General features: G+C 39.1%; 1 protein-coding gene across 3 annotated transcripts in view; it reads right to left on the minus strand.

Moving 5' to 3' along the window:
* kif5ab (kinesin family member 5A, b) overlaps nucleotides 1–25,614 on the minus strand; it is a 362,881-nt gene that overhangs the window by 117,356 nt on the left and 219,911 nt on the right. For all 3 annotated transcript variants that reach the window (XM_062037662.1, XM_062037663.1, XM_062037664.1), the window contains 3 exons: nucleotides 24,221–24,367; nucleotides 12,285–12,473; nucleotides 3,164–3,281 (listed from right to left, as the gene is read on the minus strand). In XM_062037662.1, the coding sequence (XP_061893646.1) occupies nucleotides 3,164–3,281; nucleotides 12,285–12,473; nucleotides 24,221–24,367 (454 nt within the window). The remainder of the gene's footprint in view (nucleotides 1–3,163; nucleotides 3,282–12,284; nucleotides 12,474–24,220; nucleotides 24,368–25,614) is intronic.

Genomic DNA, 25,614 nt, shown 5'->3' on the forward strand with positions numbered 1-25,614 from the left:
AAAGACTAATAAGATAGTATTTGTTTTAGTTTATGGTTTTTGTGGCAATAATTTTTTGTGACATTTTCCTGTATTTGGTCTCATTAAATTGGGCAGGTGTATGATTCAGGCCCAAATAACTCATATCCTGGCTACATTTTAGACGGCAAATGACACAAATAGTAGAAAAAAAATACGTATTATGGCTACATTTTGATGTTGTATCATATTCTCATTTTATCAAAACGTATTAAACTGTATTTTAATTTCACTATATTTCCATTTAATTAGGTACACCTGCAAAGTCTATTAAAATAATATTTCAATGTTTGTTTTAGTTTATGGTTTTTGTGGCAGATTTTTTGTGACATTTTCCTGTATTTGATCTCATTAAATTGGGCGGGTGTATAATTCAGGCCCAAATAACTCATATCCTGGCTACATTTTAGATGGCAAATGACACAAATAGTAGAAAAAAAAACAGATTAGAGCTACATTTTGATGTTGTATCATATTAAAATTGTATTAAATCGTATTAAACTGTATTCTAATTGCATTATATTTCCATTTAATTAGGTACACCTGCAAAGTCTAATAAGATAGTATTTGTTTTAGTTTATGGTTTTTGTGGCAATATTTTTTTGTGACATTTTCCTGTATTTGATCTAATTAAATTGGGCAGGTGTATGATTCAGGCCCAAATAACTCATATCCTGGCTACATTTTAGACGGCAAATGACACAAATAGTAGAAAAAAAATACGTATTATGGCTACATTTTGATGTTGTATCAAATTCTCATTTTATCAAAACGTATTAAACTGTATTTTAATTTCACTATATTTCCATTTAATTAGGTACACCTGCAAAGTCTATTAAAATAATATTTCAATGTTTACGTTAAAGAGGTTCATTTAGCCTACTAATGTGTATTTATAAATAGTTGATTTATATAGGCTAGTAAGGTAAAGTTTTGTACCTTCCGAAACGTGTCAGGTACAAAACTTTTCCTTACTAGCCTATATAAATCAACTATTTATAAATATTTCAATGTTTGTTTTAGTTTATAGTTTTTGAGGCAGATTTTTTTGTGACATTTTCCTGTATTTGATCTCATTAAATCAGGCAGGCGTATGATTCAGGCCCAAATAACTCATATCCTGGCTACATTTTAGACGGCAAATGACACTTACAGTAGAAAAAAACAGATTATAGCAACATTTTTACGTAGTATCATATTCTAATTTTATTAAATCATATTAAACTGTAGTCTAATTGCATTATATTTCAATTTAATGTATTTGATTATAATTAAAACAAATAAATAAAGTGAAAGACTATTTTATTTCATGCATCCATCCATTTTTCTATCTCTCGTCCTTCTCAGGTTCGCTGCAGCCTATCCAGCCACTACATCACAGGGCCAACACACTAACAGCCATTAGTAAGGGTGCTAAAAAAAAAAGTCCTAAGTGCAGTTATTTGTTCTGAATCAAATACAATATATAATTTTCAAGACTCAATTAAAAAATATATATTAAAAACATGTTAAGCTAATACAAAAACATATTTTTAAATGTCTTTTAAAGAATATACATATTTAAACACACACACACACATACATACAGTCTTGATCAAAAGTTGACATACACTTGTAAAGAACATAATGTCATGGCTGTCTTGAGTTTCCAATCATTTCTACAACTCTTATTTTTTTGTGATAGAGTGATTGGAGCACATACTTGTTGGTCACAAAAAACATTCATGAAGTTTGCTTCTTTTATGAATTTATTATGGGTCTACTGAAAATGTGAGCAAATCTGCTGGGTCAAAAGTATACATACAGCAATGTTAATATTTGCTTACATGTCCCTGGGCAAGTTTCACTGCAATAAGGCGCTTTTGGTAGCCATCCACAAGCTTCTGCTTGAATTTTTGACCACTCCTCTTGACAAAATTGGTGCAGTTCAGCTAAATGTGTTGGTTTTCTGACATGGACTTGTTTCTTCAGCATTGTCCACACGTTTGAGTCAGGACTTTGGGGAGGCCATTCTAAAACCTTATTTCTAATCTGATTTAGCCATTCCTTTACCGCTTTTGACGTGTTTTTGGGGTCATTGTCCTGTTGGAACACCCAAATGCGCCCAAGACCCAACCTCTGGGCTGATGATTTTAGCTTGTCCTGAAGAATTTGGAGGTAATCCTCCTTTTTCGTTGTCCCATTTAAAGCACCAGTTCCATTGGCAGCAAAACAGGCCCAGAGTATAATACTACCAACACCATGCTTGACGGCAGGCTTGGTGTTCCTGGGATTAATGGCCTTACCTTCTCCTCCAAACATATTGCTGGGTATTGTGGCTAAACAGCTAAATTTTTGTTTCATCTGATCACAGAAGTTTCCTCCAGAAGGTCTTATATGTGTCCATGTGATGTTTTTGTGACCAACAAGTATGTGCTCCAATCACTCTATCACAAAAAAATAAGAGTTCTAGAAATTATTGGAAACTCAAGACAGCCATGACATTATGCTCTTTACAAGTGTATGTAAACTTTTAATCGCGACTGTAAATATACATATGCTACATACACACACAAACACACACACACACACAAACACACACACACACACACACACACACACACACACACACACACACTACGTTACATCAGCTTTTGTAACCTGCAACTTGTTTTAAAAAGTTATTATTATATATACAGTATTTTGGCCATCCCTACAGTACAGTTGAACCCTTTTTTAAGCATTAACTGGTATAATTTTGAATTCAAATGCATTTTTATGAGTTGAATATGTATTTCAGCTGTATATAACACACACTTGGGGGGGAAAAAAGGCTGTAAGAAGTTATGCTTACATAAAAATAGTTCATTTCATTTTCTCTATACAGGACTAATAAATGTTCCAAAAGTATAGTTATTCAAAATGTTCTGCATTATCCTTCCATTAGATCAAATTTTAAAAAAAATTCAAAATTGTCCTATAAAATTATCAAAACGGTGCAAACTTTGTATGACTCTGGCTGACACAACTTCTTACGATCGCTTTTTCCAGATAAAAAAATAAGCAATCACTTCAGGTCTTTACATTGTGTGTTGTCACCCCAGGATGGTTTTATCCCCAGCACAGATGTAATAATCATACACGCCATATTTACACATTGCTCTACCTCCAACTTGGACTTTGTCCAGCTCGTCTGCCAGAGAGTCGTAGCTTTCCTCCAACTGTCTCCTCTTCCTCTCCATGTTGTGTGTGTACTCGCTGAGCGAGCAGATCTTGGCCTCGTGCTTGAAAAAAGAGCAGATCAGGGAAAAAAACATTAAATAGAGAACAATTGGAAGTAGTGTTGTAACGATACCAATATTTTGGTCCCGGTACTAAAATTATTTCGATTATTTCAGTACTTTTCTAAATAAAGGGCACCACAAAAAAATTTCATTATTGTCTTTATTTTAACAAAAAATCTTAGGGTACATTAAACATATGTTTATTATTGCAGTTAAGTCCTTAAATAAAAGAGTGAACATACTAGACAACTTGTCGTTTAGTAGTAAGTAAACAAACAAAGTCTGCTGACGAATGCAGTAACATATTGTGTTATTTATCTACCTATTATTTTGTCAACATTATGAGGGACAAACTGTAAAAATGGATTATTAATCTTCTTGTTCATTTATGCTTACTTTCTCTTTTAACATGTTCTATCTACACTTCTGTTAAAATGTAATAATCACTCATTCTTCTTTTGTTTGATACTTTACATTAGTTTTGGATGATACCACACATTTGGGTATCAATCCGATACCAAGTAGTTACAGGATCATACATTGGTCATATTCAAAGTCCTCATGTGTACAGGGACATATTTCCTGAGTTTATAAACATAATATATAATCATAGTAGTATCGACTAGATATGTGCCTGTACTTGATATCATTACAGTGGCTGCTAGGTGTAGATCCACCAATGGCGTTTGTTTACATTTTGATGCTGGTGAGCTACGGTGTGTAGTGAAGCATGTTGGGATGATACATGTAAGAAACATACTTTATTTGTCGCCATGGAGACCACGATTAGTGATTTAGAAGTAGCTAAAACACAGCTGACGGCGGATGGACGTTAGCCGCTAGCTAATTAGCCATGTCTTAAAGCATCTCTTCCTGAGGGTGTTTCAGTGTTATAACTTCACCTTAATCGTTAGTTTTTAAGCCAAAATGCGTCCGTTCACCATTTTCTGTCTACACACTGTGTCTGCTTGTAAGTACTCTGTGATTGTGCGCTGCCGAACATGCTCCTCTGCTCGTAAAACCAGCAATGTCATGACGTATAGTACCGAAAATGATTCATTAGTATTGTGGTACTACACTAATACCGCACAACCCTAATTGGAAGCTTTGCAAACTGGCATAGAAGTATTGGTCATGGGCATTAAGCATGGCACATCCATTAATCACACATCATTAACTAGATCCACTCCACATCGGTGGCACCGGTCGCCGTTTTACACGTTTCATCTGCTGCCATTTTTACACCTGACTGGGTTCACGGGGGTGATATTTTACGAGCTTGCTTTTATTTTGAAGGCTTGACAGGATGTGGTACGCTGGTGTTGCGGGTGACTGGGTTTGTTATTAAATGTTTGGATGTTGATTCCAGTACTCAGCGGCGGATGCTGGTCTCTCAAGGAGGGGAAGCTCAATTTCGGCCTACGTCATAAAATGTGTTGGTTTATTTATACGTAAATTCTACCCTCCGTTCCTTTTTAAGAAAGTGATCAGTGACCCTGTCGTACCAAGATGGCGTCCTTTCTAGGGATTTGGCAAGCGTCCTCTCAATGGCCAGCAGAGCTAGGCTGCTTAAAAAGCCTTGGACCATGGTGTTGGGGGTGTAAGACTTGAGCCGCTTCAAACAGGAGAAGCTGTGAATTGTGAATTATATATACAGTCACGATCAAAAGTTTACATACACTTGTAAAGAACATAATGTCATGGCTGTTTTGAGTTTCCAATAATTTCTACAACTCTTATTTTTTTGTGATAGAGTGATTGGAGCACATACTTGTTGGTCACAAAAAACATTCATGAAGTTTGCTTCTTTTATGAATTTATTATGGGTCTACTGAAAATGTGAGCAAATCTGCTGGGTCAAAAGTATACATACAGCAATGTTAATATTTGCTTACATGTCCCTTGGCAAGTTTCACTGCAATAAGGCGCTTTTGGTAGCCATCCACAAGCTTCTGCTTGAATTTTTGACCACTCCTCTTGACAAAATTGGTGCAATTAAGCTAAATTGGTTGGTTTTCTTCAGCATTATCCACACGTTTAAGTCAGGACTTTGGGAAGGCCATTCTAAAACCTTCATTCTAGCCTGATTTAGCCATTCCTTTACCACTTTTGACGTGTGTTTGGGGTCATTGTCCTGTTGGAACACCCAACTGCGCCCAAGACCCAACCTCCGGGCTGATGATTTTAGGTTGCCCTGAAGAATTTGGAGGTAATCCTCCTGTAAAGCACCAGTTCCATTGGCAGCAAAACAGGCCCAGAGCATAATACTACCACCACCATGCTTGACGGTAGGGTTTTTGGGATTAAAGGCCTCACCTTTTCTCCTCCAAACATATTGCTGGGAATTGTGGCCAAACAGCTCAATTTTTGTTTCATCTGACATCACATAGACACAGATAAGACCTTCTGGAGGAACGTTCTGTGGTCAGATGAAACAAAAAATGAGCTGTTTGGCCACAATACCCAGCAATATGTTTGGAGGAGAAAAGGTCAGACCTTTAATCCCAGGAACACCATGCCTACTGTCAAGCATGGTAGTGGTAGTATTATGCTCTGGACCTGTTCAGCTGCCAATGGAACTGGTGCTTTACAGAGAGTAAATGGGACAATGAAAAAGGAGGATTACCTCCAAATTCTTCAGGACAAGCTAAAATCATCAGCCCGGATGTTGTGTCTTGGGCGCAGTTGGGTGTTCCAACAGGACAATGACTCCAATCACACATTAAAAGTGGTAAAGGAATGGCTAAATCAGGCTAGAATTAAGGTTTTAGAATGGCCTCCCCAAAGTCCTGACTTAAACGTGTGGACAATGCTGAAGAAACAAGTCCATGTCAGAAAACCAACAAATTTAGCTGAACTGCACCAATTTTGTCAAGAGGAGTGGTCAAAAATTCAAGCAGAAGCTTGTGGATGGCTACCAAAAGCGCCTTATTGCAGTGCAACTTGCCAAGGGACATGTAAGCAAATATTAACATTGCTGTGTGTATACTTTTGACCCAGCAGATTTGCTCACATTTTCAGTAGACCCATAATAAATTCATAAAAAAACTAAACTTGATGAATGTTTTTTGTGACCAACAAGTATGTGCTCCAATCACAAAAAAATAAGAGTTGTAGAAATGATTGGAAACTCAAGACAGCCATGACATTATGTTCTTTACAAGTGTATGTAAACTTTAGACCACGACTGTATATCGCGCGTTTCTCTAGTGACTCAAAGCACTTTTACATAGTTAAACCCAATATCTAAGTTACATTTAAAGCAGTGTGGGCTATTTATCTGCCATTATGGGACTGGCGCGAGTCTAGTGCGACGTCTCAAAATTGCTTTGAGACGGTGGAGAGACTCAGCAGCACCCGCTGCTCGGCAGGGACAGAAACTGCAGAGTGAAAGAAGTCAATCTCCAAACATAAAAAAAACACCAGAAATAGAAGCTCTATGAGCTCTATAAGCTCTATAACCTGTTCAGTGGCCTAGTGGTTTGAGTGTCCGCCTAGAGATCGGTAGGTCGTGAGTTCAAACCCCGGCCGAGTCATACCAAAGACTATAAAAATGGGATCCATTACCTCACTCAGCATCAAAGGTTGGAATTGGGGGTTAAATCACCAAAAATGATTCCCGGGCGCGGTTCACTGCTCCCCTCACCTCCCAGGGGGTGAACAAGGGGGATGGGTCAAATGCAGAAAATAATTTCGCCACACCTAGTGTGTGTGTGTGTGACTATCATTGGTACTTTAATTTAATTTTAACTTTAATTTGTCACCAGTCGTTTTTAACAAAGAAAATGTCGCTAAGAGGATCAGGAAAGTCTCCAGTTCAACTCAGAATTAATATTGGAAAAAGGTCCCCAAGATCGCCGATTCGCTCATTTCGCTATCAATCAAAAAGGGAATAAGCCTTAGACAGATCATCCAATCATCATGCAGAAGTTGAGCGTCCGGGCCAGCCCACTGCCCCATAGACCCTCAGAGACGCGAGCGTCCCATGGGCGGGTCAGAGCCCAGCATTTATCCAATGACTCGTCTCGTTTGGCTACCCCATTGAACTCTGTGGACGGCCAGCGTCTACGAAGGTTAAAGCATCGTGAAGTTGCGGGAATGAGAGAGAGGAAAGCCGCGTCGTTACCAGCGATAAGGGTACTTGCCGACCCTCCCGATTATCCCGGGAGAGTCCCGAATTTCAGTGCCCCTCCCGAAAATCTCCCAAGGCCACCGTTCTCACGAATTTCTCCCGATTTCCACCCAGACAACAATATTGCTACACCGTCCTTCACTGGGCGCCGTTTCCGGCCGGACAATAATAACGGTTACACCTCGAAATCAAGCGCGGCAATCAGAACAGAAAAAGGAGACGAAGCAGAAGAAGAGACATGGCGACGACGAGTAAGAAGAAGAAGTATGCTTGCAAGTTCCAAAATTATTGGAAAAAAAGAATTTCAGTTCATCCAGGACAGCTCGAAGGGGAAGGGGTATGCTGCCTGCAAATTTTGTAGATCAGGGGCCGTACTTATCAAGCTTCTTAAAGTGCCATTTTACACTTAAGTCCTGAGAATTTGCGAAATTTAGTCCTACTCTCAAACTTAAGAATAAAAGCTTTTTATCAACGTTCTTAAGTCTAAGAATCACTCCTACTCTCCACGATATTTAAGAGACCTTCAGAGGTGTCTTAAGTGGTTAGGAGTTGCCAGCAGGGGATGGCACTGAGGCGAGAGAGACGTGCGCGAACATTTAGGGAGCGGAACGATGTCCTGGATTTGTTTGATGACGAGCAGCTGATCAAACGGTATCGTTTAGACAGAGCGGGTATTATTTTTGTCACAGATTTAATACTTTTCGATTCCATGTTGATTTCTGCATGTGTCTGCAGTGGGCTAGTATATATAGAGCCACCCACACCAGTTTCAAATTACTTGCCTAATTAATGAATTGGAAAGAAAATGTTATGACAGTAGCGTATGTGTGTGGCCGTGAGGTGAGTGACGTCAGTGAGTGTGTGGGCGAGAGAAGAGAAGAGAGGGAGCGGTAGCGTGAGTGCCGGCGGGGACTAGTTTGTTTTGTATTATTTTGTAGTTTATTGTCAAAATATACACTCCCATTGTCCAATTAAATATTTCCAAGATATTTATTTATTCTTAGACAACGGATTCCCTTCCGTGATTGGTCATTTCTATGGACACAGAAATGACGTCACCTAAAATTCCATTTACGGCACATAGTAATGTCGTAATTCAGCTCTGAGTGTGACACTTAAGATTCAGTCCTACACTTCGCTGAAAGTGTGAGTAAGACGCTTGATAACTAACTTTTAAGTGCAGCTTTCAGCGAAGAATTTATTTACTCTTAAGTCAACTCTTAGCAGACTTCTTAGGAGTCATTCTGAGAAGCTTGATAAGTACGGCCCCAGACTTCTCCATTGAACACGGTGGCCGAACGGATATAGTCACTCATGAACGGTCAGAGAAGCACAAGACCGGTCACAGCCCAGTATTATGGGCCACCTTGCTAAATGGAGACTCGAGGGTGTAAATTATGCCGAGACAAAGATGGCTATGTTGATAGCTGCAAGCAACATCCCGTTCTCATTTGCGGATGTATTCAACAAATCCGTGAAGGATATGTTCCCGGATTCAGAGATCGCTCGCCAGTACGCAAATGGCAGAACAAAGGCTACTCAAATAGTGAAAGGTGAGTGTATAGGGTTGCCACTCGTCCCTTATGATACGGAGTCATCCCGTATTTTAAGATTAAATTGTTAAATTATTATCTTTTTTTTTTTAAGTAAGCAGTAAGTACAGTACAGTTAGTAGAAAAACTGTGTTTTCATTACTGTGTATTTGATAGGTGCCATTGCCCCGGAATTGGACAAGGAAGCGATCGAACTGTGCCAAAATAAACCCTTTGGTCTGATGTGTGATGAAAGCACAAGCAGAAACACGGATAAAGTATGTATTTTGTATTTACACTTCTCTTGTAAAGTCATTTTGAGGCTGCTGTCAGTGAAAATTGCTCTCTAAATATATATATATATATATATATATATATATATATATATATATATATATATATATATATATATATATATATATATATATATATATATATATATATATATATATATATATATATATATATATATACATATATACATATATATATATTAGGGCTGCAACTAACGATTAATTTGATAAATCGATTAATCTGTCGATTATTAATTTGATTAATCGATCAATAATCGGATAAAAGAGACAAACTACATTTCTATCCTTTCCAGTATTTTATTGAAAAAATAACAGCATACTGGCACCATACTTATTTTGATTGTTTCTCAGCTGTTTGTACATGTTGCAGTTTATAAAGGTTTATAAAAAAAATAAAAAAATACAATTAAAATTAAAATTAAAAAAATTCCTCTGCGCATGCGCATAGCATAGATCCAACGAATCGATGACTACGGTAAATTAATCACCAACTATTTTTATAATCGACTTTAATCGATTTAATCAATTATTGCAGCCCTAATATATATATATATATTTAGAGTGTATATATATATATATATATATATATATATATATATATATCACAAACTCCTTTAAAAAAAAAAAAAAATATATATATATATATATATATATATATATATATATATATATATATATATATGTATATATATATATATATATATACATACATACATACATACATACATACATACATATATATATATATATATATATATATATATATATATATATATATATATATATATATATATATATATATATATATATATATATATTTAGAGAGCAATTTTCACTGACAGCAGCCACAAAATTACTTTATAAGAGAAGTGTAAATACAAAATACATACTTTTTTTACATTATATATATGACCCCCAGTGGGCCTTTTGAATATCTCCCTAATTCTGAGGTCTCAAGGTTGGCAAGTATGGTGATAAGAAGCTGATTCTGAACAAAAGAGCGCATTGTAGCGCATATTTAGTCAAGGTTTCTCATTGTCATCCCATTGGGTTGAGTTTTTTTCTTGCCCTGAGGTTGGATCTGAGCCCAGGATGTCGTTGTGGCTTGTGCAGCCCTTTGAGACACTCGTGATTTAGGGATATATAAGTAAACTTTGATTGATTGATTATCAATAATACTGTATGTACACACAACACTATATATGTAATCACTTATTTTTTGACATTTTAGGGCAGGGGTGTCCAAAGTGTGGCCCGGGGCCATTTGCGGCCCCCAGCTCGTTTTTAATTGGCCCGCGACACAGACAAAATACAATTTGCGCTTAGGAAAAATGGAACCAGACCAAATTCCCCCAAAATGGGACCTGGAAACCAAAATTGCTGTTGACCTGTGCGTCTTATACATTGTGTTTGATGAACATATGTACACATTTCCTGCAAGACATGGTAAAAATTTGAATCTGCGAAAGCTAAATATTAATAATAATAAGTATTGATAAAGACTAATTATAAGATGGATAATTGATTGAACTACATTGCACTAGTTTTTTGTTACGTCTCGTTTTATGTATGCATTCCGGCATGCAGAGACAGCAGGCAAGTGCAGAAAAGAATGGTCATGGTAAGATTTTGAGTGTGCTAAGCCTTGTAATGTAATAATCATACTAATACTAATACTAACTTCAAACCCGCACTATAATAACACCTCCAGGCAGCTAACCCCCTCCCCCCACCACATCCCACCTCCCCGGATTATTAAAATTCTAATGTATGTACTTGTTCTTATGCTTTGTGAGCTCACTATGTTCACCGCTCGCTGTACATATGCTACGAAGTGAGACCTACACTATTACAATGTCCATTTCTCAGATAATACAATTGTTGATGACTGAAATACATATGCTGATAGCAACCCAACCTAACCTACCCCTCCCCAACCCCCTCCCCCGGATTGTAAATAATTAAATGTATATACTCTGATGATTAACTTGTGTGATGACTGTATTATGCTGATAGTATATATTTGTACCATGTATTGATTAACGTGGACCCCGACTAAAACAACTTATTCGGGTGTTACCATTTAGTGGTCAATTGTACGGAATAAGTACTGTACTGTGCAATCTACTGATAAAAGTTTCAATCAATCAATCAATCAAAGAATAGTAATAAGAATAATTGATTCAACTACATTGTATTAGTTTTTGTTACGTTAGGCAGAGACGGTAGGCAAGTGCAGAAAATGAGTCTTCTTTACCAGAGAAAGGCAGGTGCACAAATGGAAAAGAGACGTATGAAGTGCAAATGTACAACGTTGAGGTACAAAGCAAAAATAATCCAGTCCCCAAAAGCATCCTGATTGGCAACCAGGGACGGGCGCTGAGCTGGCAAATGGAGGAAAAAAGGACGTGGAAAAAAGTTAAGTTAAAGTACCAATGATTGTCACACACACACTAGGTGTGGCGAAATGTGTCCTCTGCATTTGACCCATCCCCTTGTTTACCCACTGGGAGGTGAGGGGAGCAGTGGGCAGCAGCGGCGGCCGCGCCCGGGAATCATTTTTGGTGATTTAACCCCCAATCCCAACCCTTGATGCTGAGTGCCAAGCAGGGACGTAATGGGTCCCATTTTTTATAGTATTTGGTATGACTCGGCTGGGGTTTGAACTCACAACCTACCGATCTCAGGGCGGACACTCTAACCACTAGGCCACTGAGTAGTAAAAAATAAAAGCACCGGACAGGAAACATGCAAAAAAAAAAAAACTAATAATAATAACTGGCATGTAAGAGGTTTTCGGGTGTGGAATTTACAAAAAAAGTACAAAGTGACCCCCTGGGGCCTTCAACTTTTCTGTATATCAATCGCCTCTGCTGTAATGCCCTACCAGCAATAGACCCCTTCTCAGAGGAGTTGATTTGCCGCTTCTCTGCCATACATCACGCACTTAGCAGAATGATTCTGTCCCAGTGACAAGCCTGCCTGCACTCAGCCTGATGGAGCAATGAGTTACGGGGCGTCCTACCTGGGCAATGAGGAGGTGGCAGGAGGACATTTCTCGGCCCGTCTCCTCCATCTTGCGGTGACACTCAGTCTGAAGGTTCTCCAGCTGGCGGCAGCGCTTCACCATGGACTTCACCTCCGACTTAAGCTTACTGATGTAGAGCCTGGCGACCGTGAACTCCTCCTCGATGACACCCGAGAACTCAATGGACTGGAAGGAGAGCCGAGGGAGAAGAAAACATAAGTTAATGTTCTGGAAATGGCATCTGTGAGTGTACACCGCAAAAAGTCAGTGTTCAAAAACAACAAAAAATACAAACATTAGGGATATTTTATTTGAACTTAGCAAAATGATCTGCCAATGGAACAAGAAATGTGGCTTGTCAAGACTTTCAAAAACAAGTAAAATTAGCTAATCTCAATGAACCCAAAAATACCTTCAAATAAGTATATTCTCACTAATAACAACTGTACTACTTTATGAGTACATATTTTCTATTGTTTCATTGAAAATAAAACAGCAAAGTCCATTTGGCTGTCGTCTGTTTTAATATGAGACACAATTGTGTCAAAGTCATGATTTATTTTTTCATGCTTGAAATAAGAAATGATTACTTTAAAAAAGTAGTTTCATTCTTGTGAGTGTTGATGACACAGCTTTGCAACAGTTGATATTCTAGTTTCAAGCATGTTTTACTCAATATAGGTCATAAAATCTCAGCAACAAGCTGTAATATCTTACTGAGATCATTTAGGACCAAAACACTTAAAACAAGTAAAACACTCTAACATCAAATCTGCTTAGTGAGAAGAATGATCTTATCAGACAGAAAATAAGCAAATATCACCCTTATTTGAGATATTTAATCTTACTTAGATTTCAGTTTTTGCAGTGTAGGGAAAGATGTCACGTATTTTGAAAATGTATTATTCGTGCTCGGGTTTTGGAATGACGACGAGTTGTCGTGTTTATTGCGGCGTGAAAGCAAAGCGACAGCACCTGGGGGCCTCGGGCATTGAGAGGTGCGTGGATTTTCATGAAGAGGATATTTTTACAGATACAGAAAATACCGTACACAAGAAAACATTCGGATGTATTAAAGTGTGCAAACTCACTTTTGTTACATTGCAGTCCACGTAGAATCAGGTGGGTGACTGCGATTATGGCCGATATAGATATAATATGTGCGTAGGTGCCGATCAATGCCGAGCACCCACGTGGGATTGGCGGCAACTTCCAATCTTTAAAATACATTTTGAAAAATCAATCTTGCTGTTGTTAATGTTGTGGCGAATTTGGTCCGTTTTACATAATAAAAAAAAGGCACAAATCATATAGTCTATGAATAATAAAGCCTAACCGAGATTTCATTTTATTCAATAATGAACTAATGACATAACCATCTTGACTTTGAACCCAGTGCACATGAGCGAATGAAGGGCATACTTACTAAACAGTCATACATGTCACACTAAGGGTGGCAGTATGAACAATGCCAACACTGTCATAAACATGTGCCATATAGTGAAACCACACTAAACAACAACGACAAACACATTTTGGAAGGATATTTGCACCGCAACACAACATAAACACTACAGAACAAATTCCCAGAATTCCCTACAATATAAAAAAACGTCATTGGTGGATCTACACCTAACATCCACTGTAATGATACCACATACTATAGCGCAGGGGTCACCAACCTTTTTGAAACCAAGAGCTACTTCTTGGGTACTGATTAATGCGAAGGGCTACCAGTTTGATACACACTTAAATAAATTGCCAGAAATAGCCAATTTGCTCAATTTACCTTTAACTCTGTTATTATTAATAATTAATGATATTTACACTTAATTGAATGGTTTAAAAGAGGAGAAAACATGAAAAAAATGACAATTAAAATTTGAAACATAGTTTATCTTCAATTTCGACTCTTTAAATTCAACCGAAAAAAAGAAGAGAAAAACTAGCTAATTGGAATCTTTTTGAAAAAATTAAAAATAGAATTCATGGAACATCATTAGTAATTTTTCCCAATTAAGATTCATTTTAGAATTTTGATGACATGTTTTAAATAGGTTAAAATCCAATCTACACTTTGTTAGAATATATAACAAATTGGACCAAGCTATATTTCTAACAAAGACAAATCATTATTTCTTTTAGATTTTCCAGAACAAAAATTTTAAAAGAAATTCAAAAGACTTTGAAATAAGATTTAAATTTGATTCTACAGATTTTCTAGATTTGCCAGAATAACTTTTTTGAATTTTAATCATAATAAGTTTGAAGAAATATTTCACAAATATTCTTCGTCGAAAAAACAGAAGCTAAAATGAAGAATTAAATTAAAATGTATTTATTATTCTTTACAATAAAAAAAATTAATTTACTTGAACATTGATTTACATTGTCAGGAAAGAAGAGGAAGGAATTTAAAAGGTAAAAAGGTATATGTGTTTAAAAATCCTAAAATCATTTTTAAGGTTGTATTTTTTCTCTAAAATTGTCTTTCTGAAAGTTATAAGAAGCAAAGTAAATAAAAATAATGAATTCATTTAAACAAGTGAAGACCAAGTCTTTAAAATATTTTCTTGGATTTTCAAATTCTATTTGAGTTTTGTCTCTCTTAGAATTAAAAATGTCGGGCAAAGCTAGACCAGCTTGCTAGTAAATAAATAAAATTAAAAAAATAGAGGCTGCTATTTGAGCTATTTTTAGAACAGGCCAGCGGGCTACTCATCTGGTCCTTATGGGCTACCTGGTGCCCGCGGGCACCGCGTTGGTGACCCCTGCTATAGCGTATCTAGTCGATACTACTATGATTACATCGATATTTTTTAACATCACAAAATTTTCTTTCGTTTTTTTTAAATGTATATTATGTTTATAAAGTCAGGAAATATGTCCCTGGACACATGAGGACTTTGAATATGACCAATGTATGATCCTGTAACTACTTGGTATCGGATTGATACCCAAATGTGTGGTATCATCCAAAACTAATGTAAAGTATCAAAGAAGAGAAGAATAAGTGATTATTACATTTTAACAGAAGTGTAGATAGAACATGTTAAGAGAGAAAGTAAGCAGATATTAACAGTAAATTAACAAGTGATTAATAGTTCATTTTCTACCACTTGTCCTTAAGATAAAATAATAGGTAGATAAATGACACAATATGTTACTGCATACGTCAGCAGACTAATTAGGAGTTTTTGTTTGTTTACTTACTACTAAAAGACAAGTTGTTAGTATGTTAACTATTTTATTTAAGAACTAAATTACAATAATAAACACATGTTTAATGTACCGTAAGATTTGTTGTTAAAATAAAGCCAATAATGAAATTTCACGTCGTGACATTGCTCGTTTACGAGCAGAGGATCATGTTCACACACATAGAGTACTTACAAGCAGACACAGTGTGTAGACAGAAAAGGGAGAACGGATGCATTTTGGTCTAAAAAGTAAAGATAAAGGTGAAGTTATAACATTGAAACACCCTCAGGAAGAGGTGCTTTAAGACATGGCTAGCTAGCTAGCGGCTAACGTCCATCCGCCGTCGGCAGTTTTAGCTACTTCTAAATCACTAATCCTGGTCTCCATGGCGACAAATAAAGTAATTGTCTTACAAGTATCATCCCTGCAGGACGAGGAATAGCTAAACATGCTTTACTACACACCGTAGCTAACCGGATTTAAAATGTAAACAAACGCCATTGGTGGATCTACACCTAACATCCACTGTAATGATACCACATACTATAGCGTATCTAGTCGATACTATGATTACATCGATATTTTTTAATATCACAAAATTTTATTTTGTTTTTTTTAAATTTATATTATGTTTATAAAGTCAGGAAATATGTCCCTGGACACATGAGGACTTTGAATATGACCAATGTATGATCCTGTAACTACTTGGTATCGGATTGATACCCAAATGTGTGGTATCATCCAAAAGTAATGTAACGTATCAAACAACAGAAGAATAAGATTCTAGAAAACACAGAGTGAGATGTTCTACCTCTTGTGCGAAACACAAATGCATAAATGACTTAACACATTAATGAACAGTGAACGTTAATGGAAGACCTGAATGATGTGTGATTAATGGATGTGCCATGCTTAATGCCCATGACCAATACTTCTATGCCACTTTGCAAAGCTTCCAATTAGGGTTGTGCGGTATTAGTGTAGTACCACAATACTAATGAATCATTTTCGGTACTATACGTCATGACATTGCTGGTTTTACGAGCAGAGGAGCATGTTCGGCAGCGCACAATCACAGAGTACTTACAAGCAGACACAGTGTGTAGACAGAAAATGGTGAACGGACGCATTTTGGCTTAAAAACTAACGATTAAGGTGAAGTTATAACACTGAAACACCCTCAGGAAGAGATGCTTTAAGACATGGCTAATTAGCTAGCGGCTAACGTCCATCCGCCGTCAGCAGTGTTTTAGCTACTTCTAAATCACTAATCGTGGTCTCCATGGCGACAAATAAAGTATGTTTCTTACATGTATCATCCCAACATGCTTCACTACACACCGTAGCTCACCAGCATCAAAATGTAAACAAACGCCATTGGTGGATCTACACCTAGCATCCACTGTAATGATATCAAGTACAGGCACGTATCTAGTCGATACTACTATGATTATATATTATGTTTATAAACTCAGGAAATATGTCCCTGTACACATGAGGACTTTGAATATGACCAATGTATGATCCTGTAACTACTTGGTATCGGATTGATACCCAAATGTGTGGTATCATCCAAAACTAATGTAAAGTATCAAACAAAAGAAGAATGAGTGATTATTACATTTTAACAGAAGTGTAGATAGAACATGTTAAAAGAGAAAGTAAGCAGATATTAACAGTAAATGAACAAGTAGATTAATAATTCATTTTCTACCACTTGTCCTTAATAATGTTGATAAAATAACAGGTAGATAAATGACACAATATGTTACTGCATACGTCAGCAGCAGTTTGTTTACTTACTACTAAAAGACAAGTTGTCTAGAATGTTCACTATTTTATTTAAGGACAAAATTGCAATAATAATCATTTGTTTAATGCACCCTAATATTTTTTTGTTAAAATAAAGCCAATAATGAATTTTTTTGTGGTTCCCTTTATTTAGAGAAGTACCGAAATACTTTTGGTACTGGTACCGGGACAACACTAATACACACACACCGAGCACCCACTGGCAGAAATGTAGATCGTCGCCTATGAATACATGTGTAACATACAACAACATGTGTTCTTACAGTTACAGTGTCATGTGAAAAGGTGTAATATTTGGCTCGCAATCTTTTACATTTAACATGCCAGCGCTATCAAAGAGGATACATAAGAATTTGACTCTCGTTCGATTACTCAATTTATTATTACAACTGAGGAGAGCTTCTTAAGGTAGCAGCCGTACGTGACACGAAGTCGGAACATTCCTTCTCTGTCTTCGGTGCCAATAATGTGTCGCAATTACCAGCGGCTGCCGTCCGCTTGACTGGCGAACACATTGCAACAGGTTGCAAAATAATTGCTTAGATAAATTAATAGAAATTCTCACAAATATTAATAGGACTATGAAGAATTAAAGGGGAATTGCACTTTTAAAAAAGTGTTGTCTATCGTTCACAATCATTAGGAAAGACAAAACGACGGATGGATTTTTTTAATGCATTCTAAATATTACATAAATGTCCGCTTACAGCGAAGCCAATGAGAGGTCCTCTATTTTGCCCATAAAATCCAATAAATAACCATTCAAAAAGCGCCAACAATACTCTTATTTACATTTAGTGACTTGACTATTGACCAAATTAGTGATATCATTATAAGCGGTAATGCAGACGAACTATTTATAGCGGCGCCTTGATCACTACCGTGTGTCCCTGTGCTTGCATCATCAAGTGGTCTGCTTCACCTGGACAGAAGAAGTCTGAGTAGGTATTCCGACAAGTTGGTACATTTTGACAGCCATTTAGGACCCGAAAATGGTGTGGGCGACACGAAAAGACGCTTTGGCTTTACAGGCGGAATTGCGCAGCTCCCACACCATTGTTGATTGATCAATCAATCAATCAATCAATCAATCAATGTTTATTTATATAACCCTACATCACAAGTGTCTCAAAGGGCTGTACACATTTATTTAATATTTAGAATCTATTTTCATGTCTCTTTTAAAAAAGTGCAGTTCCCCTTTAAATGCATTGGCGAAAAAGTAATATTTGTGTCCTTAAAATGAAATGCTGGCCAAACGACCACCTCTATGTTTCGCCAAAGTATCCAAAGCCTGTAGAAATGTGCGTACATGAAGGCCGGTCTACATTTCTGCCAGTGGGTGCTCGGTGTGTGTGCATTAGTGTTGTCTCGATACCAATATTTTGGTACCGGTATCGTTTTTTTTAACAAAAAAAATCTTACGGTACATTAAACATACGTTTATTATTGCAATTTTGTACTTAAATAAAATAATGAACATACAAGACAATTTGTCTTTTAGTAGTAAGTAAAAAAACAAAAGCTACTAATTAGTCTGCTGACATATGCAGTAACATATTGTGTCATTTATTATTCTATTATTTTGTCAACATTATTAAGGACAAGTGGTAGAAAATGAATTATTAATCTACTTGTTCATTTACTGTTAATATCTGCTTACTTTCTCTTTTAACATGTTCTATCTAAACTTCTGTCAAAATGTAATAATCACTTATTCTTCTGTTGTTTGATACTTTACATTAGTTTTGGATGATACCACACATTTGGGTATCAATCCAAATCCATTGAACCCCGACTTAAACAAGATGAAAAACTTATTCGGGTGTTACCATTTAGTGGTCAATTGTACGGAATATGTACTTCACTGTGCAACCTACTAATAAAAGTCTCAAACAATCAATCAATCAATCCGATACCAAGTAGTTACAGGATCATACATTGGTCATATTCAAAGTCCTCATGTGTCCAGGGACATATTTCCTGAGTTTATAAACATAATATACATTTAAAAAAACCGAAAGAAGATTTATTGATGTTATAAAATATTGGTGTAATCATAGTAGTAGCGACTAGATACACTATTGTACGTGGTATCATTACAGTGGATGTTAGGTGTAGCTCCACCAATAGCGTTTGTTTATATTGTAGCGTCCCGGAAGAGTTGGTGCTGCAGGGAATTCTGGGAATTTGTTCTGTAGTGTTTATGTTGTGTTGCGGTGCAAATATTCTTCCAAAATGTGTTTGTCGTTTTTGTTATGTGTGGTTTCACTATATGGCACATGTTTATGACAGTGTTGGCATTGTTCATACTTGAATAAGTATGGCCTTCATTCGCTTGTGTGCAGTGTGTTCAAAATCTAGATTATTGTGTCATTAATTCATTAGTGTCACAATAAAATCTTAGCTAAGACTTTGATAATAATAGACTATATGATTTGTGACTTTTTTATTATGTTAAACGGACCAAACTCACCACAAAATTAACAACAACAAGATTGATTTTCAAAAAGTATTATAAAGATTTAAAGTTGCCATCAGTCCCACGTGGGTGCTTTGCTTTGTCCGTGGGTGCTCGGGCCCCGAAGCAACCACGGGATCAGCGCCTATGCATGAGGGATAAAGTTGGCGTGTGACAACACACCTTTCCACGTCAAGCTCAGTCTTGATCCATCTCAACTTTGCTGTGTAAAAGGGCGTACGGCAGGTTTTTGTGCATACACACACTTAATACATGAGGCCACTGACATTGTCCTGGAAAATGGAAGGGGAACTATTACGCAAAACCATTTTGGTATCTGCTGTTGTGTGGGATCCCCAAAAGTCCCGAAAATTGGAAATCAAACCATGGAGGCATGGCGGAAATATTTGTAATGATATGTATTATTTTTCTTTATCCTCTTGTTGTTAGGCAGACTGGCTCATACATGCACATGCATCCTCCTGTGTTGCCATTTTTAATACAAAGTAGCGTATACTTCAAACTTACATTTGTCAGTAGACTCACTATACACTATATTGCCAAAAGTATTTGGCCACCTGCCTTTACTCACATATGAACTTGAAGTGCCATCCCAAATGATGCCAGGAGAACGCTACATTTCGGACTGCATTGTGACGAGTGTGAAATTTGGTGGAGGAGGAATTATGGTGTGGGGTTGTTTTTCAGGAGTTGGGCTTGGCCCCTTAGTTCCAGTGAAAGGAACTTTGAATGTTCCAGGATACCAAAATATTTTGGACAATTCTATGCTCCCAACCTTGTGGGAACAGTTTGGAGCGGGCCCCTTCCTCTTCCAACATGACTGTGCACAAAGCAAGGTCCATAAAGACATGGATGACAGAGTCTGGTGTGGATGAACTTGACTGGCCTGCACAGAGTCCTGACCTTAATAAAGCCAACCTGAAAACAGTACTACCAAAAATGTTACCAGTATGTTAAATGCCCAACTAGAGGGGTAAACACTCTTGACCATGTTTACTCCAACATCAAAGAGGCATACAGAGCCATCCTTCTCCCCCACCTTGGCCAGTCAGACCACCTCTGCTGCGCAAGCTGACCTGAAGAGAGGACTCAAGGAAGCCAAGACAGACTACAAAGAGAGGATCGAAGACCATCTCTCAAGCGACAACCCACGGCAGATGTGGCAGGGCATACAGCACATCACCAACTACAGAGGCTGTGACGCAACAACCGGGGACTGGGATGTATCGCTGGCAGAGGAGCTGAACTGCTTCTTTGCTCGCTTTGAGACATCACAACCAGTCACAGCCACACCACCCCCGGCCCCCCCACACTTACTCTTGAGGAGCACGAGGTCAGGCGGGTGCTCATGGCAGTGAACCCCAGGAAGGCGGCTGGTCCAGACGGAGTACCCGGGAAGGTGCTCAAAGCATGCGCTGACCAGCTCTCCTACATTGTCACTGTCCTCTTCAACCTCTCCTTGGCACAGGCACTCATCCCACCCTGCCTTAAATCCGCCACAATTATCCCGGTACCCAAGAAATCTGCCACAAACAACGACTATCGCCCAGTAGCACTCACACCTGTCGTCATGAAGTGCTTCGAGAGGCTGGTCCTACACCACATCCAAGCCTGCCTCCCCCCCACTCTAGACCCACAACAGTTTGCCTACCGGGCAAACAGATCCACGGGCGACGCCATAACCATAGCTCTCCACTCTGCACTGAGCCACCTGGAACACCGGAGGAGCTATGTCAGGATGCTTTTCATCGACTATAGCTCCGCCTTCAATACTATCATACCAGACATCCTGGTCACCAAACTGCTGGACTTAGGCCTCCCCACACCCACCTGTTTTTGGATTAAGGACTTCCTGATCAACCGACCCCAGACGGTGAAATTCGGCCCCCATCTCTCCTCCTCCCGCACACTCAGCATCTGCTCTCCACAGAGGTGTGTGCTGAGCCCTTTGCTAAAATTCCCTCTACAACCCTGACTGTAGTCCAGCCCACCCAGAGAACACCATCATCAAATTCGCTGATGACACAACGGTGGTTGGACCCATTACAGGGGGGGATGAGCCTGCATATGGAGATGAAGTCCTGAAACTAATAGCGTGGTGTTCAGTGAATAACCTGGCACTGAACACCACAAAACCCAAGGAACTCATCTTTGATTTCAGAAAAAAACACTGCAGACCCCGCCCCCCTCTACATCAATGGCGAGGAGGTGAAGAGAGTCAGCTCTTTCAAGTTCCTCGGCACCCTCATATCTGCGGACCTCCCTGGACCCCAAATACAACTGCGGTCATCCGGAAGGCCCAGCGGAGACTCCACTTCCTGAGGATGCTGAGAAAGAACAGACTGGAAAGGCAGCTGAAAGTGACCTTCTATCGCTCGGCTGTCGAGAGCCTGCTGACGTACTGCAAACAGTGTGGTACGCCAGCTGCACAAAAAATCATCGGCTGCCCCCTGCCCTCCCTGAAGGATTTACACAACGCCCGCTGCCTCAACAGAGCAAAAAACATCACCAAGGACAGTACACACCCTGGCTTCCACCTGTTCGACCTGCTACCGTCGGGCAGGCGCTATGGGTGCATCAGAGCCAGAACAAACAGGCTCAGAGACAGCTTCTTTCCCAGAGCTGTCACCATCTTGAACTCAAACTTGTAATAAATAATTCACCCCCCCCTTCAAGTGTAATACGTCCGACACTGATTGCTACTTTGTTACTCAGGTACTCTTGTTTTGTTCTGTATATTGTACAGTATTTTGTATATTGTACAGGATTGTAAATGCTTATTGTTTTATTGTATAGTAGTCTGTTTAATTCAATGCTTATTTTTTAATCTTTACTACTACTTGTGAGATTTATTTTTATTCCATATTTGTTTCCACTACCGCACCTTAAATTGGAGTCCTTAATCTCGTAGTATGCAAATATAATGACAATGAAGTCCATTCTATTATATTTTATTCTATTCTACCTGAACCCGATAGAACACCTTTGGGATGAATTAGAACGGAGACTGAGAGCCAGGCCTTCTCCACCAACATCATCAGCGTGTGGCCTCACCAATGCGCTTTTGGAAGATGGGTGGAAAATTCCTATAAACACACTCCGCAACCTTGTGGACAGCCTTCCCAGAAGAGTTGAAGCTGTAATAGCTGCAAAAGCTGGACCAAAATCATATTGAACCCTATGGGTTAGGAATGGGATGGCACTTCAAGTTCATATGTGAGTCAAGGCAGGTGGCCAAATACTATTGGCAACATAGTGTATGTCCGGCTTTGACTTGTGCTGCCACCGGTGTACTGTCCTGTTATCACTCAACAGAAATGCTTGATTTTTGAAACACATAAACTTTGTAAACTAGTTTAAGTCACGCTATTGTTCAAGACTTTACAGTAAAGAAAAATCAACGGTTAACCATGGGTTTCTTCCTTGAGTAATAACAATATGTATCCCAAATACACGAATACCGCCCTGTTTGCAATGCTAAAACTTGTTATATTTAATTTTTGTATATTGTTGATGGTTTGTATGATTGCAAAGTGATAGTGGTGGTATTAAGAGGTCGATTAAATCGGTTTAATCTCCACTAAAGGCCCACGAACCAAATGGCACAGCCTGCCACTGTACCAGTCTAAAAGCATTCAAACATAAAATACATTATAAAACAGTGTAAATGACACCGATTGTCAGAAAAAAGTATGCGGGCTATAGAGCGTTTTCTATTCGGGCTCTGGTACTATGGAATGCAGTTAGAGATGCTACCTCAGTAGAAGCATTTAAGTCCCATCTTAAAACTCATTTGTATACCCTAGCCTTTAAATAGACCCCCTTTTTAGACCAGTTGATCTGCCGTTTCTTTTTTTTTCTCCTCTGCCCCCCTCTCCCTTGTGGAGGGGGGCGGCACAGGTCCGGTGGCCATGGATGAAGTGCTGGCTGTCCAGAGTCGGGACTCGGGGTGGACCGCTCGCCTATGCATCGGTTGGGGACATCTCTGCACTGCTGACCCGTCTCCGCTCGGGATGGTCTCCTGCTGGCCCCACTATGGACTGGACTCTCACTATTATGTTAGATCCACTATGGACTGGACTTTCACAATATTATGCTAGACCCACTCGACATCCATTGCATCCGGTCTTGTGATTTAGGGCTATATAAATAAACATTGATTGATTGATTGACTTTAACCACATTTCTAAAGTACTTTATTTTTACATCTCCATTTATGGAACGACTATATGAGCTCCCCATCATGTTCATTCTTCACATGATGGGGTGGATTGAGGTAAATAATTAAATGTTGCAACAACATGAGGATGAACGTGCTCGGGCTTGATGCAAATGATGCAGATGAATATTTCAAAAGTGCATCCATAAATGTGTAAAAATGTGAGAATTTTAAATGCACGTCATGTTTGGCCACGGCGAGCATCTCGTCTCCTCTCACCAGTTTGATGTCCCTGTTGCCCACGATGGCGCTGAACTCGCTCAGGTCCCTCATCAGCCCGTTGAGGACCTCTGCAATGCGTTTTCTCTGGTGGCGGCTTGCCTCCTGAAGGCGGGAGAGCTCCACCTCCAACGCCATGAGGCGAGCCTGAAGGGTAAGAGGGGAGAGAGGGTAACAAGGGAGGGGGAAAAAAAAACACTTTCACACCACCCTAAAAAAACATAATTTTCCTGTGTTTTTTTCTGCGAACAGCAACAACTTGAAATATACAGCTTTGTGGGTTGTAAACTGCACTTGTGTAACAGCATATATGCCGTCATCTGAAGTTCAACACATAACGCTATTTCTAATTAGTGGTCTTTTTTAGGTTCTGTATAAAAGGCAAAAGCAGATAAATTATTACTCTGATATGCCAGAAAGTCTTCAGAGCTCTAAGAGAGGCAGAACGTTGTTTTTGTGAAATTATTGTGCCAACATTGCTGGGTTCTGTGTGGAATGGAGGAACTACTGCTACAGCTCTGACGTGCCGATTTCTTTGTCCATCCATCCATCCATCCATCCATCCATCTTCTTCCGCTTATCCGAGGTCAGGTCGCGGGGGCAGCAACCTAAGCAGAGAAGCCCAGACTTCCCTCTCCCCAGCCACTTCGTCCAGCTCCTCCTGGGGGATCCGAGGCGTTCCCAGACCAGCCGGGAGACATAGTCTTCCCAACGTGTCCTGGGTCTTCTACTGGTCGGACGTGCCCTAAACACCTCCCTAGGGAGGCGTTCGGGTGGCATCCTGACCAGATGCCCGAACCACCTCATCTGGCTCCTCTCGATGTGGAGGAGCAGCGGCTTTACTTTGAGCTCCTCCCAGATGACAGAGCTTCTCACCCTATCTCTGAAGGAGAGCCCCGCCACCCGGCGGAGGAAACTCATTTCGGCCGCTTGTACCCGTGATCTGGTCTTTTCGGTCACAACCCAAAGCTCATGACCATAGGTGAGGATGGGAACGTAGATCGACCGGTAAATTGAGAGCTTTGCCTTCCGGCTCAGCTCTTTCTTCACCACAACGGATCGATACAGCGTCCGCATTACTGAAGACACCGCACCGATCAGCCTGTCGATCTCACGATCCACTCTTCCCTCACTCGTGAACAAGACTTTCGAGGTACTTGAACTCCCCCACTTGGGGCAAGATCTCCTCCCCAACCCGGAGAGATGGCACCTTTTCTGGGCGAGAACCATGGACTCGGACTTGGAGGTGCTGATTCCCATCCCAGTCGCTTCACACTCAGCTGCGAACCGATCCAGCGAGAGCTGAAGATCCTGGCCAGATGAAGCCATCAGGACCACATCATCTGCAAAAAGCAGAGACCTAATCCTGCAGCAAGGCTTCAGAGCCGTAAGAA

Source organism: Entelurus aequoreus, linkage group LG26 (genome assembly GCF_033978785.1).
Source record: "Entelurus aequoreus isolate RoL-2023_Sb linkage group LG26, RoL_Eaeq_v1.1, whole genome shotgun sequence".
NCBI classification, from domain to species: domain Eukaryota; kingdom Metazoa; phylum Chordata; class Actinopteri; order Syngnathiformes; family Syngnathidae; genus Entelurus; species Entelurus aequoreus.